At 40.9% G+C, this 18,532-nt stretch overlaps 1 protein-coding gene across 3 annotated transcripts in view; it reads left to right on the top strand.

Annotated features, from left to right (window-relative positions):
* Nucleotides 1-18,532, top strand: part of si:dkey-178k16.1 (band 4.1-like protein 1) — a 41,403-nt gene that overhangs the window by 16,550 nt on the left and 6,321 nt on the right. Inside the window, exons 2-16 of one of the 3 annotated variants that reach the window (XM_065961023.1) lie at nt 503-591; nt 913-1,062; nt 7,103-7,207; nt 8,471-8,513; nt 8,637-8,712; nt 9,353-9,571; nt 9,679-9,766; nt 9,848-10,000; nt 11,135-11,232; nt 12,236-12,411; nt 13,283-13,539; nt 14,047-14,088; nt 15,270-15,299; nt 15,957-16,115; nt 16,451-17,476. In XM_065961023.1, the coding sequence (XP_065817095.1) occupies nt 520-591; nt 913-1,062; nt 7,103-7,207; nt 8,471-8,513; nt 8,637-8,712; nt 9,353-9,571; nt 9,679-9,766; nt 9,848-10,000; nt 11,135-11,232; nt 12,236-12,411; nt 13,283-13,539; nt 14,047-14,088; nt 15,270-15,299; nt 15,957-16,115; nt 16,451-17,476 (2,694 nt within the window). In that variant the 5' untranslated portion in view covers nt 503-519. The remainder of the gene's footprint in view (nt 1-502; nt 592-912; nt 1,063-7,102; nt 7,208-8,470; nt 8,514-8,636; nt 8,713-9,352; nt 9,572-9,678; nt 9,767-9,847; nt 10,001-11,134; nt 11,233-12,235; nt 12,412-13,282; nt 13,540-14,046; nt 14,089-15,269; nt 15,300-15,956; nt 16,116-16,450; nt 17,477-18,532) is intronic. The other 2 variants (XM_065961024.1, XM_065961025.1) reach the window with 2 other exon arrangements.

Genomic DNA, 18,532 nt, shown 5'->3' with positions numbered 1-18,532 from the left:
CCGTCTTTCTCCCTCTCCTTTCTCTCTCTCTCTCTGTATTTCTCGGTGTGTCTGCCATCTCGTGCGCTGCCGCAGGGCTCTCTGGCTGATGTAATTTATGCTATCTCCTTTTGCTGGTGTGTGAGAGGAGAGCGTCCTGAAGCCAACGCTCTTCATGCAGAGTGCTCCTGTGGGAGGCTGTGAGCTGAACTGCCCTCGTCCTCTCTTTCACCACCATTCCTCAATGTACATTGCAATGAAAGTGCATATGGGAAGGACACTGAAACTTCATAACAGCACAGGATAGTTAAAATGACCATATTGTTGCAGGCAGGTGAAGATTGACAATGCTGTGTAGTGGGTATGAAGAGAAATGTTTTAGTTATGGTCTAATGAGTCAGATCCATTCTGAGATCATAAGCAGATTGGACTTTTAAGTCACAGTAAACATCCTCCCGACACTGTTTTTTTTAAACCAGGAAAATATTTGATGTTGACAAAATATGTTTGTGTTTGGTTGCAGGACTGCAATCCATTTCTATGACAACAGAGAAGGCTTTGGCTGAGGAGATGAAGAGCGCAATGGAGGGTGACGCCAGGAGAACCAATCAGGTGGGAGCGCAGTGGAACTCACAGCAGCTGTACATCATTTAACTGGAGCCTTTCAATCACTCGGGGGCCTTCCGGCTCTCTGTTTGCTATGCAAGGCAGCTAGCCCCCCTCTGTCTATGCCAGCAACTTAACATCTTAACATCTCAGGGTGCCAGCTATTGCACTACATCATGCATGAGATGATTTCCTCACATGATCACATATAAGGCATTCAATCACTTTGCAAGACACGTATGTGATCAATACGAATATTTAAATAAAGGGTAAGGCTCTATTGATTTGAAGCTCACTAAATAAAAGGAAGGATTTTCTCCCTCCCAGGTTCCAGAGGACCATGGAGATGCGGATGATAGCTCAGAAAAGACTCCCAGCAAAGCCTCCAAATCCCCCCAGAAAACCAACAAGAGGCCAAAGACCGTCCCTGTCAAAATCACCCTGCTTGACGGCTCAGACTACGAGGTTGCAGTTGAGGTATGGTTGAGAAATTCAGGGAAATAAATTGACCAGTATTTTGTGTTTTACAGTATAAGTTTTTAACTATCGTTGTCTTTTGGTTTTGGCCATATTTTTCTGCCTGTAATAATAAGATTGTACTTTTCTAGATGTTTAATGAGACCTTGAAAAGCACTAAGTGCCCTGGCACCTCTCCAGCTACCAGACCAACTTCCATATATATTTATTTTTATTCTTTCTCTAAATACGATTTGAAACGTAACTATTTTCACTCTGAAAAGGATTCAAAATTTGATATACAAGAGATTTACATTACATTTTTAAGCAACTTGAAATCTGGAAAGAATCAGGAGGCTAGAAACTGAGAGTAAACTAATTGATTTAAACTTGTTTGTTGGACTTTCAAGGAGGAGAGTGTTGCTGAATTGCCATACATTATCTTAAATTTTTTTGCGCTTTATTTTTTACTAAGACAATTACCAACCATCTGTAAGTTTGTATTCTTCTTGATCTCATATTGCTCATTTGTTTCACCATCAGACTCTGTTGTAGCGTTTTCACCCATATCCCTGCAATCATGTTTCAGGCAACAAAATTATACTGAAGAAAATGATGACCAAAACTGCAAAACCAGGCATATTCTTTAAAAGCTGCTTCAGCTAAAAAAAAAAAAAAAAAGGTTTTCCCTTGGTGTTTTTCCCCACCATTAGCAATCCTGAAATTGTGCTGAAACATGAAAGAAAACCAATTCCTAGTGGTTGATTTGCAGTGCTTTTGAAACAGTCTGGTTGTTTTATATAACTTACATGCAAACATTCCTAAAATTCATATCTGACAGTGCAAGGTGTCAAGAATAAAAACTGCATTTTGAGAAGGAAGTGTAAATCTCTCCTTCCTGAATAGACTTCTTGACTCAGCACACAGCACCTCCGTACACCTCAGAGGGATTTAGTCTCCTTGGGTAATTCATGCTACTGAGTCAGGAAATGTAGCTCTGCTGCTATTCTCCCTGTGAGGGGGGAGTGAAGGTTTGAGGTAGCTAATACATGGCTGTACTTTGTGGGGGGATGGAGGCTCAGATAAGCAATCGCCATCTTCCCTGAATCGTGACTGGAGCCTTTTGTGTTTTTTAAACAAACGGGGTGTTTCTCGGTGAATTCCCAGCGCTCTGTTTATTTGTATTTAACAGCAGCTCACAGGCTCCTCATGACTGAACACAGCAGAAAGTAAATCTGCTCCCACACTGATATGACTTCTAAAGGTAGAGAGAGTGGTGTCGAACAGTGCAGAGATCCTGGGCTGGACTAACAGAGGTTCAGTGATTCACATAAAGCTGGAAGCTGATAGGCTGCTGCTGATGATGTAGTGTGATGTGTGAAGCAATGATCTTGTTGGCCGCTCGACCTCATTCACATCAACTGCTTTCCTTTTATGGCTTATTGCCTCCCACGTGGCCTCACATGTTTTACTTACCAGAGCCAGCTAGGAGAAATATGTCAGGAGTCTTTACTGAGGCATCACACACACACACACACACACACACACACACACACACACACACACACACACACACACACACACACACATTGTCCTTCAACTCATCCCCCCATCCTTTGCACACACATTTCTTCATGTCACCTGGCCAGTGACACCAGAGGTATTGGCCTTTGACAGGTAATCCATACAGCTGACAGATGGGTGCTCTTAATGTTTGACCAGGGAGAAAATAGGATGGGAGAAGAAAAAAGGAGGAAATGAGGATGAGGGTGGGGGAGGAGGAGCATAGAAAGAAATAAAAGGGTTATGTATAAGCAGTGCATGCTTCTGTTCTGTTATATGTATGTGAGAGTAAGTCTTCAAGACACAATGATGAATGCAGTGGAATCATTACTTTAATGACAGACATGAAGTCAGCAGAGCGCCTGAGAGAGCGAGCGAGAGCAGCCTAATGATAAAAACAGAGAAGCAGGCTGAGCCTCTTATCGATGTTTAGCTACCGACGTTATAGATATTGATTGACCTCAGTGCATTTACATTGACCAGTCCTTAACCTAAAACCATGTTAAAGAAAGAACTCCGCCCCCTGCTTACTTATCTCACAGCCTTATATGCAAACACATTACAGTTTTGAAATACGTCTTCAACAAAGAATCTGCAATTCTAATTCAAATAACGAGATCATTCCTGTACTTTAGCTTTATTACTTTATCTAAACAGACTCTTCAAACCGCACGACCAGGCGCGGAGCCTATGGCTCATTGCAGAGGGGGCGGGGACCAATAGTGGGCCCTTAAACTGTCTATAGGCTATATAGCATATGTTGTAGCCTATATAGTAATATAGTATAGCATTTATGGTATAGTATCGGCTGTATGGAGATACAAGACGGTGCGGGACAAAGAGAAATGCTGCTGCAGATTACAAAGGGTGCTATTACAGTGACGGGGTGAGTGACCTGCTGATGTTTAAGCAGAACAAGTGCTGATATGTCTGTGCGCATATTCCACCGATTAAACAAGTAAAGCAGACTTCATTAGCCGGACGGGAAACCAAAGATAGAAGGCAACTACAGTTTAACATTCAGTGAAGTTGGACGCTCATCCAGCCAAACAGACAGTACAATAAAACCACACATTATCAACCCACGCAGACAACAAACTTTGTAAACAGTGTGACAGCAATGGCCTGCCGTTCATACAGTACGATAACCAAGCAGACACGGCGGTCTACAACACATACACAAACAAACAAAAGACCAGCATCTAAGCGTAATCTCAAATAATGATGAAACAATTTACCAGTTAAGTTTTCATCAGCACTGTTGCTTTCCTGCAGCTAGCTGGGTGCTCCTCCTAACATGTTTATTTGCTTGGTTAGTAGTGTTTACGTTAGTGGAGCTCACAACGGGAGGAGACTTGCCAGGTCGAGTTGTTGAGGGTTGAGTTGTCAATGAAAAAACATTTTTTATTTAGTTTTTTACACTTTTAATGTTACGAAGAACTGCAGGGTAAAAAACTCAGCGGGGGCCCAGCAAAGGGGGTGCTAAGAGGTGGAATCAATGACATTACAAACATTACACCCCGCTGGTACTGTTTGCTGCCGAAGTTGAGAACCCCCTTGGCAGTGGAGGGGGGCCCCTCTCTGCTCTACAAAATACATTGCCTGTCTTGATTGCGGCAAAAGAAAAGTGGGACTCAGACCTAGTCAATTTAATTTAATTAGAAAATTCAACTAAATAACAAAATGCGTGTTAAATTTGGCTCAAAGTGGGCCCCTTGAGACAACAGTGGGCCCGGGGCGGCCGCACCTTCTGCCCCCACACTCGCTCCGCTACTGCGCATGACTGTGTGCATTTCCACTTCATTGAAAAGGGGCCATGCTGTTTTGGGTTTAAAATCAAAGCATTCTGTGCCACTGATTTTTCAAAGCTCAGCTGCTGGTGCTGAATAGGGACCCTATTAAAAAAGGCTTTCATGCTTTAACCCATGACATGGTTTTCTTGTCTTAACAAGTGACGCATAGAGAATGCAACAATAACAGCAATCATGCAGTTCAAAAAGGGTTATGCACAGACTAAAAACATAAACCATACAACATGTTTTATGTTCTCATTCTAAAATTTCCTCTGCAGAGAAAACCAATATCTCCTCAAATGTGATCTGAACAAATGAAAGATTAATGACACTGGGGCCAAACTCGGCCTCCTAAAAAAGCTTAAAGGATGATCAGATCATTTTATCTACAGCAGATTCTGCACAATGTCTTCCCATTTTAATAACACCCATCAAACAAGTTCCCCTGCAGCTCCACTGTGCCTCTGCCGCTTTAAGAAGTCTGTGTGCAGTGTGCTACAGAACTAAACACTTCAAGTTTAATTTAGTTTTAATCTCTTGATGAGATATATCGACAATGTTTACAGACCAACACTGGAGCAGTTTGATTGAAGAGCAGCTTTTCTTACATGAGCTAAGCTAATTAACTCACCATATGTTTTGACCCACAGAGATTTATAACAAATGAATGAAAAACAGGATAACTTTCCAAACTTGTGATTCGGCCTCTGAATTTGAAAATCATTCAATATTTTTTTTTAAATTTTAAATGTTCATCTGAACTTTTTCCCAGATGCCTTTAATCTAGCCACAAATTTATCGTTAAACTTTTCAACAAATGAATGTGGAATAAGACAAAATGTATCCATCAAAGCTTGAGTAACCATTTAATGTTTAGGGCATACCCGTATCGTTTTACCATAGCAACCTTAAAAGGGATGCAGCATTATGTATGGAGTGTAAAGTACATGATTAATGTTTTTGTTTTTTCAACTAAAACAAGTGGCATAATGCAGATTTCAAATGGATTTCTTTTTCAAATATGAAGTTGTGTTTTCTTACCCTGAGTACAAAGCATATTTAGACAGTTGCATAGAGCCTTCAGTAGCTCTTGAGGGAGCTCTCCTGCGATGACATAGGAATTGTATCAGCCTGGGTTGTGAGGCTTCTCATTTAAAGATTATATTACAACATTTCGGCATGTGATTTGAAGGATATGGGTGTTAATCAGTGTGCAAAATAAAAGAGGAATTTGAGCTGCATTTTTATTTAGCTTCACCCCTGAAGATTATTGCTGCATAACTATTGATCTAAAAATACCTAAATTGTCAGAGGTCAAAAAATGTTTATATTTATTTGGTGTTTACAAAGATGAAATTTTGCCATTATATACATTTCTATGATCGATTTGAATTCTTAGAATTACACCAAATGGCCACTAACACAAATCAGCCCACAAAACTAGTCACAGAAATGTGATAGGAAGCAATTGGAGCGACTCAGAAATCTCATCAGCAGCTATGGAATTGCTCGCCATGCTTGGGGGGCCACCTGAGATGTGTGTTGCAATTTCATTTTGTTAAAAAATTGAATATATTGTATGTGTCACGACCCTAAAAATATCTCTGACTGCAGCCTCTGCCTGCTAATCAGCATGATTCTTTGACAGTCTCCCACAGCAGCCTCAGTGCAGCAGGATATCGATTATTATTTATATTATTGAGAGATAGACGGCTTTATGATGCTTTATTAATTAGCCTGTCTTTAATTTTTGAAAGCGCCGCCGACAACTGCCATATTTTTCCTATTAAACCTGAACATAGCTTATTGTCAGCCCTGTGGTAACCACAGATAGACTGAGAGGGCACAGGCAGATTCAGAAGGGACTTATTACTTCTGTTTCCATGGTAACAGCTGCTTGGATGCTTTGTCACCATAGGAGCCAGGTTTCCCTTGGAGATGAATCTGGCGTGTGTGTTCCTCTGTGTGTGTGTGTGTGTGTGTGTGTGTGTGTGTGTGTGTGTGTGTGTGTGTGTGTGTGTGTGTGTGTGTGTGTGTGTGTGTGTGTGTGTGTCTGTGTGTGTGTGTGTGTGTGTGTGTGTGTGTAATGGAACAGCAGTTTGCCAAGGCTGCCTGTGCACCCACAGAGGCCGTGTTCTCAGCCCTGAAGGCTCCCAGAGAAAATAGGTGTGGTCTCTTGAAACGCCACTGATGCCAAATGCAATCACTCCTCATAAAGAAACAGAGAGAGAGAGAGGAGAGGAGAGGGAGGAGAGAGGAGGATAGAGAAGCTCTTCCCTCTCAGCGGGGGAGGGCCACACCAAAAACATCTCTCTGAACACAGTTGGACTGCATTTTTACATCACGCATGAAAGAAAATATAAATATGTACATGTATATTTTAAGATTATTATGTGTGCTTGTGTAGAAAATCTAATAACAAGAGGATAGGAAGTGTATGAAAAAGGGACAAGCTTGTGAAATATTGCAGTTATGAGATTTCTTTATTTAACATAAGGCATGCAGATGCACCACAGTCTCCCACATCTTTATTAAATCTCGTTATTATGCTGGCATGGTACACATTTTTATAAAACCTGCACCGCTCTTTCTCACCTGCCCTCCTGCTGTGTGTTCTATATATATATATATATATATGCTTATGTGTTTGTGTGTATGTCTCACGTTTGTGTGTGGGTGTGTTTCTGTATTTCTGTGTGTCACAGAAATTTGCCAAGGGCCAGACACTGCTGGACATGGTGTGTGGCCATCTGAACCTGCTGGAGAGGGACTACTTTGGCTTGTGTTTCCAGGACACGGATATCTCCAAGGTCAGACACACACACACACACACACACACACACACACACACACACACACACACACACACACATGCAACCACACCAAACAAAAAAAAACAACATTTTACTTGGCATCATAAAACAACAATATCTTTTTAATTATAAGAGCCACAACTGAACCTAACCTGACATCTGACAGAATTGTCATCACATTATGCTCAGTTTCCATCTTTAATCACTTCATTTGCTGGAGTTAGTGAAACAAGGTCTGGACCCAAAACCCAAGATTCTCTGTATGTGCCAAAACCTTAGCTGTTGTTTACTCTGTAATAATTGGATAGGCATGTGAAGATCTTAAAGTGATTTCCAAATGTAACTTAGTGAGAACTCACACATACACATTGATGAGGTGCATGTTTGTGTTTGTTCAATACAGTACTGTCTGTGTTGAGATTTATTCATTGATGGATTAATACTCACTTTGTCTTTTCCCATGAAGAAAGCTTGAATACAGCCTGTGGTCACATTTGTATTCTCTAAATGTTTTTTATTCATGTGAACCGTTTAGAAAATCATTTCAGTGTAAGCCAATGTTGTGGTTGCGTCAAAAGCATGTAAAATGCTTTGAACTGAATACTGGATTCTAATTTGTGGTTTACTGGTGAATACTTGGCTTGAAATGGTTGAGCAGTTATGTAGCTGTTGTGGAAGTTGTTGCACTTACTTTCCTTTACAAATTCACATGTGTCTCCTTTTCCAGTATGATCTGCAAACACTTGGCTTAAGTGCACAACATAATTTTCTTTTTGGTTCTATTTTATTAATGATCCCAGAGCTTATGTCAACCAGCCTTTCAGCCAACCTGCCCTTTTTGCTCAGACTGTTTTTCCAGGTGTTATAAAACTTTGAGTCCCTGGTTGACCTTTTCACCGAGCTTTAGCACTTAAATCCTGAGAGTGGCATACATGGCCTTTAACCTTTCAAAATGTGATTAGACTGTATGGCCTTTTAAAAATGGTGAACAGGGTCCACAGAGCACCATGAAAGCTGGAGTGACATTAAGCAGAGGGAGCCGGACTGAACTGGCATTTATATTGATGCTTTCAGTGTTTATTGAAGCTTTCATCCATTTTCTTGTTGATGAATATATTTGGCTTTTGACTAGAGAAAAGAGTTTAAAACGTAAGAGCAGCTAGGGAGTTAGTATTCTTTAAAAAGCCTTTTAAAAAGTGGGTATAGATGGTTTTTCTGTGGTTGAACTCCTCAAAGGAGACTGTTTTTTTTCTTTATTAGAATTGGTTGGATCCCTCCAAAGAGATCAAGAAGCAGATTCGGGGTAAGTTCCTCAGACAGAAACAAACACACACCCCACAGACACAATGCAACAAATCCACACACATGCTGCATTTTAATGAACAGGCAGTCATTGAAAACATCTCTGCGGGTGGTTCTCCTACAGTTGGTTCCTGGATCTTTGGATTTTCTGTCAAGTTCTACCCTCCAGACCCGTCTGTGCTCATTGAAGACATTACCAGGTAGGACTGAATGCAATGATTGGGACTTTTAACTTACAATGAATGAACTCTGGTGACTTGGGTGTCTGAAGTCTAATATGTTAGGTTCGGCCAACAACATTTTGTGAAAAAAAAAAACCCAAAGAAAACAGCTCTGCTGAAAACATCTGTAACTAAAGCCAAGAACAAGAAATCAGCATTCAGAAGTCTCCAGAGGAAATTATAGAATTTTAAGAGACCCCCCTTTTGAAAATGAAATACTGTCGATTGCTGCATCAAAAAAGCAGAGTGGAATCACAAAATTGATTGCTGTTAATTAAATTATGTATCACCTCCTGCCAGAAACAAACACAGCATCATCAGCAAGAAAGTTGACATATTTAATTTCTTTATTTCGAACATGTAAAAAAAAAAAAAGAAATAGGAACATAAGACATATGAATTCTATAGAAATGATTCTAGTGCATAACATTGTAATGTTGTGGACTGACTCCCAAACAAACATTGCCGTTGCTTTAGCCACACACTGCTAGCTTGGCTAACAACGCTGAATATTGACTGTTACTGACAAGTCCAACATTTTCTCATTTCACAGGCTTCCCACTGAAGTCAATAAACTCAACAAATATCAGTAACATTTCTCCTTTTGGTGTTTCTTTAGGTACTATCTGTGTTTGCAGCTGAGGGACGACATCCTGTCTGGTCGCCTGCCCTGCTCGTTCGTCACCCACGCCCTTCTCGGCTCCTACACCGTCCAGGCAGAGCTGGGAGACTACGAGCCAGAGGACCATGGCCCCGACTATGTCAGCGACTTCCGCTTTGCTCCAAACCAGACGCGAGAGCTTGAGGAGAGAGTGATGGAGCTGCACCATAACTACAGGTCAGAGAAAAAATGACGACTTTAATTGTATTGAATTCCATAAAGATAGTGTGTAATGTTGGTATAGCTGATTTGTGATGAATCATGTGTGGCTTTTTGTGTTTCAGGGGGATGAGTCCAGCAGATGCAGAGGTGAACTTCCTAGAAAATGCAAAGAAACTCTCAATGTATGGCGTGGACTTGCATCATGCTAAGGTACAGAGATAACACTCAGGTTCCATTCAAATTTGAAGGTTCAAAAACACTTTTGCTCAATGCCTTTTTTTTCCCCACCAGGATTCAGAAGGAATCGACATCATGCTCGGTGTGAGCGCCAACGGTTTGCTCATCTACCGAGACCGACTGAGAATCAACCGCTTCGCCTGGCCAAAAATCCTCAAGATCTCCTACAAGAGGAGCAACTTCTATATCAAGATCCGCCCGGGAGAGGTAAATAAAAACTCTCATTATCTTGTCTCTTGCATGTTGACGTACGGTGGAGTAGTTCACCTCAAAATTATTGCATGCACAATCCCACTGGAACAGTTCACGGCAGTCACTGTAGCAAAGCCGAGGCAAGTGGAATAAAAGATCATTTGGTAAAGAGCCTCTTTTCTATTTCATGCCTTCACAGTTGTTAGAATTACATCATTGTCTCTTTTTGACTCGTCCCAAAACAGCATAAATAGTCATTTCATGGTTTGATAGAAGTGTTGCCTCTGAGATTTATCTGCACATAGCCACGTGACAACTGACAAGGAGACATTATTTATAGCCCTCAGAGATACCGTTCTTAAAGATTAGGCTGATAGGTCGTGCTTTCATTCTTCTTCTCCTCCTCTCTTCCTCTCTGCTGAGTTTAATATGTGATTAGCCAGTCGTGAGGATTTGCACTTTCATCAAGGATTTTACTTGCAAATGTAACAGTCACATTATGACCGCTCTGGTTTTTTTTGACTCCCTACATTTATAATGGTTTGCTGTTTTTTTTTCCTTCATCCTCTGGCCTTGGGGGCATCTGCAGTGTGTCTTATACCCACTGTGAAACTGACAATGACATTTTTGTGGTGAAAACCATGGCCATTACGTATGCATATACTTTCTTCTGCTGATCTTTCCTCTTAAGTTAGCTGTCGTTTCAAATTTGCCTGCAGGGTTGTCATTGTGTTTTTAAGCTCTTTAATTTTAAACTGTACCCACAGATTTTTGCTATGGATGAAGTTTGCTTCTCTTGTAAAAGGACCAGTCTTATTGTCTATAGAGAGTTTATATTGCTATTAAGGTTTGTTTAAAAGTTTACGCAGTTCACACCAGTTAGAGTGATCACACAAATGGTTAATTTGTAGGTTGGTTAGAGATGGGAAACCTGCCTGACATGGATCTGGATAAACTTGATAATAACTTTCTTAGCACAAACAGAAATACAGTATTGATTTTTCCATTGCTGCAGAGTAAACAAATTCACCCTGCTACCAATCCCTCATCTTTCCCTGCACTCAACACCCTTCCTTCACTCTCTTCTTCTACGCCTCCCTTTCTCCTCTTCCACCACCTCCACCTCCACTCCTTTCCCTCACTGCTCAGTATGAACAGTTTGAAAGCACCATAGGCTTCAAGCTGCCAAACCACCGGGCCTCAAAGCGATTGTGGAAGGTCTGCATTGAACACCACACCTTTTTCAGGTAGGACCTTACACATGCACTGTAACATGCCCTCTCTGCACTGAAGTCATCTCACCCTGCACAATCTGTTCACACTTTGCATGACAGATTATCTCACAGGTTACCCTCATACAATTCCTTGACTCTTTAACTTCTCATTGTGGCATTATTCCCAGGTCATTCAGGTTGATCCATAATAATTCCAACATCCTTTGGATAAAGTGATATGTAACTGTACATTTGTAGGGAGGTTCAGGGGACTTTGATTCTAAAAATAGGGAGACAGCATCAGTTGGTAAACTGTTAATTACACCACTTTTAAAAATGATACTTTAACCTAGATGATCTTTTATTTACATGCACAGCAGGTCATCTTAACTCTCAAAAGGATGATATTTTTTTGACGAACACTTTACAGTGCTTCACATTACGCAACTGTTAAAGATAAGAGACCCCTTCCACGACTCTGTGGTTAAAATGAAGAAAGAGCTAGAACCTGTTTGGCTGAGCATACACTTAGAAACTGTCAGAAAGAGCTGGACTGCTTTGTTTTCTCTAAAGGCTGCAGAATCTGTACTGGCACTTTTACAGTGATTTTAACACATTTTGTCTCATATGCTTTACTCCTACAATAACCAAAAAGTCAAAGTGTTAAGTTGTGGTTTTAAGGGGGCAGGGTTCACTTACATCCTGGACTCATAACTGGTGACTACAAGACTCTAAATATTTTTAGAGGTTATGTTTGGATGATTTGTTTTCCTGTTTTCATTTTTTATGCTGATATAAGTTTACCTTTCAGACAAAAATGAATCTTCTAATTCAACAGTCAAAGCTGAACTAACACACTTTTTTTTTTATAGTTCTTCAAAGAAAATCACAGGAAATGATTGGGGAACTTAGGAACTTTTATTATTAATAAAGCCTCACCCCTATGCTGGGGTGTCAAAGTATTTAATCAAAGTTGCCAGAAGATGCAAAATCTGAGTATTTGTTGTAGATTTACACCGACTGAACCTTCCTACAGGTTGGTTTCCCCAGAGCCGCCTCCCAAGGGGTTCCTGGTGATTGGCTCCAAGTTCCGCTACAGCGGGCGGACCCAAGCTCAAACCAGACAGGCCAGCGCTCTGATTGACAGGCCCGCACCACAGTTTGAACGGTCTGTTAGCAAGAGGTACTTGCTGCCGAGAAGCATTGATGGAGGTAAGTAAACTCTGCTGTTTCTTTTTTCTCATCAAGTTTCACTTACCGTACAATTTTGTTGTTAGGGAATAAATTGAGAAAATTGATGAATGGATGAATAATTCCATAAGCATGAAAATCTACTTCTATCTAATTCTTTGTAAATATACCAGCAATAGAGCTAATTCAAGTCGTATAATTTTTAAATGTGGCCTCTTGCTTTCAAAGGTGAAATTATTATTATTTTTTTAATCACTGTATTTTTACTTTAATCATTGAAATAGTTAACATTGTCTTAATGGGTTTAGTGTCTCTAAGTAGCTAAATTGTATTCAATAAAGCATGGTGTTCATTTTTTGTATATGGTCCCATCGAGAGTAATACTGTTGGATAAAACAGAATACCGGTATGTATTAAAGTATGAATACCTGGGAAGACATGACCCATTGTCACTCCTTTAAAAAAAAAAAACTTAGATAGTGATAGCAAAAAAATGAAAAAGTGCTTTGAGTGTGGTATCTTTCAAATCTCTGAGAGTTCCATTTTGTCAGAACTTGAAAAAACTTTGGAAAACAGTAGTGAGGGCAGAGTTTCACTTGATGGGTGTCAACCATAAGAAGTATGACAACTCGCTCCCAGACATCAGCAATGCTTCCTGCACTGCCTACTGCCAGTCTCCCCTGTCCAAGATCATTAATGACAACTTCAGCATCGTTGAAGGGCTGATGAGCACAGTTCATGCCATCACCGCCACACTGAAGACTTCATATAAAGGCACAGTCTATACCGACATTCAGTCCTGTTAAACACTGGACTGTAGGGTTGTGCCATGTAAAAGTTTCAACACGGAAGTCCAGACTGTCAATGTTCCCCTTTACTCACTTTTCTCCAGCCTCTGCTCTCGGGGACAGTATGGACCAGCTGTCCCAGAGAAGCTCCAGTGAACGAACGCAGTTCATGTCTCGAGAAGACCTGGACCAAGAAGGCAGCCTTGACCTGGACCACGATCAGTACCACTATCAGGACCAAGACCAGGACCAGTACACAGATCAGGAGCTGGAGCTGAATGATGGTCAGGAACTGGAACCAATTCAGAAACCTCCTCGGGGGGGCAACATCCAAACACCAACCAAGACATTGGAGCTGAAGGTATTTCAATACAACACTTGGCTCTGCCTTGCTTTGTATATTTATGCAATTATTAGGACACATAAATGACCTAATAAATAGTATGTTGCTGTTCAGCACTGGAAACTATACTAAAGTACTAAAAAAATACAAAAACTGTCAAGTCAACAATTTTGAACATTTATCTGGCAGCTGCAGTCACCAAAGTTGACAAAATAAATCAGAAACTTCAGACTAACACTCCTCATCCTTCTTTTACGCGATCCTTTTATCACCATTATTACTTTTTTCTATTTGGCACAATTTTCCCCCAATTTCTGCTTTTCGCTAAACTTCTAGGACTTATGATTGTGTCCTCTTCTTGTCGTCTGAAAATCTCGACATCTTCTCTGCAGATTCTTTTCTTTTAACCCAGCATCCTGCCTCTAACAGTTCTTCTCTTGTCCCTGCTATATTGTTAACACGCTCCGCTGACCTCTGCTCTCTCTCTCTCTCTGACCTCTTTGTCATCCACTTCATCCTCTTCAGCAGGCTGAGGAGGCAGGCTCGCCTGTAGAATCAAAACCAGAGGTACTTTGGCCTTGGACCTCAGTGTCTGTTTGTGTGGTTTTGGGTCGTTGTAGGTCATGCACCAGTACTCTCTTGTTTGTTTCTATTTTGATTGTCTCTGGAGGGAATGTTGTTTTTTCACATCAGGATTTCCTGGTTTCCACTGAGTCTTATCCATGGAAACTGCATGAAAGGATCTTCAGATGAATAGACTCCGAGTATATCATTTAAATGTATTCAGACTCTATGTTTACTTTTTTTCTTCTTATCTGTCTGCTGAAAAGCTAGCTAGGGTAGAAATTGATACTAGATTTCATGAAGCACTTTAAAATGACAGAAACAGTTCAACTGTAGCAGAAAACACTCTTGTTTTTTAAAAAAAGTCAACATATGTTCAAAAATGTGTATCTTTAACAGTCCCTGTGTGAAATTAGAGGGATTGATGGCTTTTAGCAGGATAAACAGATGGGACCTTGAAGCAATGTTGATGATTTAGTGGATCCCCAGTTGACAAATCTCATGGTACTTATGCTGAGATGGGTAAAACCTCTCAGTGATTTATTCATTCAATGAATTATATTCAATGATTTTTTTTTATCTGCAAAACGGCTCTCTAGATACCAAATGTAGTTTGTTGTTGGATTCACAAATCCAGTCTTTGTTGTATTTACAAGGTAAAGGTTATACCAGTGTGTGTAGTCTTGTATTATTCCTGTGCAGGTATCTGTGCTAGTGTGATTAAGTAGTGCAGGAAATATTGACATAGCATTAGCTTCTGAAGCATCTGTTCATTTGTGGTTTTGTAATGTGCTTTTACAAAATGTTTGGATGAAGAAGAATGGGAAGAATCACCCTCTCCAAGCACTTATCTCCAGTCAATAGAAGGCTGCATTAATTATCAATTGGCTGACTCTGAAATGGATTGTCCCTGTCTTCTTGGCAGAACATTAAATGGCTTAACAGTCTTTAAAGGCTTGAAAGCCCTGGTGGTGTGGACTGTTTCTGTTTGTATCTGTCTGTCTGTCTGTCTGGACGCCTGCCTTTTGGACTCACCTGCAGCACTTTACCTCTTTGTCTCTGCACGCTTCTGTTCTCCACCCCACCCCTCCCCGCCCTAACTCTCAACCTCCTGCTTTGCTCTCAAAAAACCCTTCACTTCATCTCACTTGGCCCACCTCGGGCTCCCTCATCTTTCGGACAAGGATTGGGCCACCCCTCGGCCCAAACAGGAGGTACTGCTTGTCCTCTCTTCTTTGCATGTGATGTGTGTCATGTTCAACAGGTTTGCTGGGATTACCTATTCCTTACCATGCCTGTCATTTCCTGATGTAACACAGTATGCAACAACAGCAACCAACTTGGTATTCAAACATTCAGGCTGTTTTCGACACACTCAATGGTTTGGTGCACTAATGTTTGAACATTTGCATGTCTCAGTCGGAAGTATTTTCTGTGCAGCCATTGATCATTTAATAACTATGTTGGTGTTAATCACAATGTTCAAGATGAATAATAATAAATAGAAATAAAAAATGTTTGTCCCTGTAACTACGAGATGTATCGCTTTTGTCTAAAAGCAGCAATGCAAGTGGAACAAGTGATTAAAGGCGTGATCTGTGTACTGTTATTTATTTGTGTTTGGTCTGTTTTAGTCTGGTGACGTGGTCAGCAGGCATATGTTTTCCGATCATGTGGTGCAATTACTAAAATATCCTGCAGCACAGTGACAAAACATAGAACAGTCACCAACCCCCTCGAGATAAACCTCCACGCTGATTTTCAGCTTTAATTACATAATCACATATATCGTAATAAATCTGTAACAATAATTAAACAGGACTAGGATTTCAACTTTTGCTTTGTCCCTGATGTGACCTTTACTGTCTAAGCAGCAGTTCCTGGATAAGCCTGAAGATGTTCTGCAAAAGCACCAGGCCAGCATCAATGAGCTGAAGAGAGCTCTGAGGCAGCCTAACAGCAAGATGGCCCAGAGGGAGAAACGCCTCTCCTCCAATACTCCTCCAGGAGGAACCCCCGAACGGAAACCAGTAAGAACCAGATCCTATTCCAGAGTTTTAAGAACCCAATATATTACATCTAGTTTCAAACGGTATGTTTTTTTCTATAAATGTTGTACTGTTCGGCCCTTTACCTTTCTCTCTTCTCTTTCAAAACTTTGATTCCATTAATCCTAAAAGGGATCAAAACATCTTGAAATACATCAAAGTTTGCACAGTCAAAGTTCCCCAAAGATTATTGCCTGGTTTTCTTTCATTAATCATGTATGGTTGTACAAAAAAAAAAAAGGGACATGAAATAAGAACTTGAGGAGTTTAGTGTAACTAGCTAGGCTAATGCAACTGTTTACTCTATGTCAACATAGGCAACCGGTGATGCCAAATTGATTGACAAGCAGGATGCGTACGAAGGGGCGCTGGATATTTATTCCTATATGGAAAAAAAGACCTCTCCTGTCAGTAAAGACACAGTCTCTCTGACACCGTGGACACACTTTACAACAATGGCAAACGCAGAGGTGGATAATACAGCCGAAACTAAAGGGCATCATCATTATTCTGTATCAACAAGGAATGTCGTTCATGAAAACGGATATGGATCTCTGTCGGACAAAGACAGAAGCGCAGCGATTCACAGAGATGACAAGCAGAGTCAGTTTGAGAATCGTATCCATCAAGAGAGACCAACAAACTTTGAGACTCAGCCGGTTGAATCACTCCCAAAGGGCATAGGGGGGAAAAGTGAGAGTGACACTAGGCATTTTGAGAGCTGGAAAGTTAAAGACCCGAGTCCCATGGGAGCAAAAGATTGCCACAAAACTGAAAACTCGCACTCAGAAGTCACCAAAATAGTTCCTCTCAAGCCACAAAGATCAAAGAAGTCTTTGAATAAGGAGAACAAAGGTGTTCCAAACCCTCAAACTCAAAGCTGGTCTGATAGAGGCGTCTTTGCTGCGACTGGGGACGTACAGATGACAGAATCAAAGGGCGGATCCTGTGAGGCAGGAAGGAGAGTGGATGATTATACTGTACTGCAAGCTCCCACAGATGTTGTCAAGGAAAACGCAGGGGCAGCCAAATACCAGAGTGAAGCTGCAGTGTCACATCCTCAGCAAAGTCTGCTTCATCAACAGATCAAGAAGGAGCTGCTCAGACAACAGGAGATCAGAGACAGCAGAGGTACGACAGGACACAGTCAGTGGACGGATCATTTTCAGAACAACTCAGACTTTAAAGAAAATCTTGCCTCTGGCTCCAAATTTCCCACAGCTCCCCCTCGAAGCCTTCCTCTGAAAACGCATTGGACCAGAGACAGACAAAGCAATGTGGACAGCAGCCACATCCACTATCGGACAGCCAGCCAAGAAACAGCCAACAAGTGGAAGCAAGCGGTAAACAATCAGCCCCCTCTAACCTGTTTGTCCATCATCGGAAAGTAAAACATTGCATGAGCTTCAGGCGATGTCGAGCCAACTTGTTTTTACCATCTAAAAACAAAACCCAATCACATGCACATTCTTCAGAACTCATGTATGAGAAAGCAAAAGTTCACCTTCTTCCTCAGCATCGCATCATTGGCCCAGAGATCTTTTTGCTTTCCGTTGTTCCCCTTCTTCACAGCGCTTGACATCTGCTTGGCCATTTCAGAACGCTGCGGGCCTTTAAGCAAAGTTCACAATGCTTATAAGCTTCAGGCGTCCCCTTTTATCCCACCTTAACTTGTCACGTTAACACCTGGTCTCTCCTTCCAACATCTTCACAGGATTAAGGTGGCTGCTGTTGCAAGGAGCACAAGACCTTTCCACTATTTTCCTTTGAAACCTATTTTTCCACATAATTTAAATCTTTTTTTATAAATGTCTGAGAGGGGCATTTGGGCCAAATGTTCTGCCTTGGCACCTCTGTAGCAGCAATAGAAAACGAAAAAGGCGATGAGATGTAATCACAGCCTGCAGAGCTGCCAAACCTCTTATGGGCTCAGGCATTCATATGCTGCATCTATCAATATGAATACCTCTTTCCTGCAAGGGAATTTAAAAAATCTAACCTTTTAGTGCATGGCATTACCATTGCACTTGCAGTCATTTTTATTATTATGTCAGCCTCTGAGACACAGCCTACTCTATGTGCATGCTTCTGACACTAGCCTTAAGCTTCACAGTATCTGGGAATTCTCATGTGTATTTATTTATTCATTAAGCAAGTTAAACACAAGCCCTGAAGTTGGAGCAAATTGTACAAAATACATTAAAGTGTTTACATTTCAGATATGAATATGGAGTGAGCTCCAACCAGTGCGTAGGCAATTAGCTTTAAAGCTATAAGAAGAGAACATTGCAATCATTGTTTCAAACATTGTTCTTTGACAAAAAAGGCTTACATTAGCTCTTTTGTTCTGCAAATAAAAATCCTAGCAATAGAAAGGAAAAATACTCCCTGCTCTCTTC

This window comes from Labrus bergylta, chromosome 12, assembly GCF_963930695.1.
Source record: "Labrus bergylta chromosome 12, fLabBer1.1, whole genome shotgun sequence".
Lineage (NCBI taxonomy): Eukaryota > Metazoa > Chordata > Actinopteri > Labriformes > Labridae > Labrus > Labrus bergylta.
This window is presented reverse-complemented; position numbering and strand designations above follow the sequence as displayed.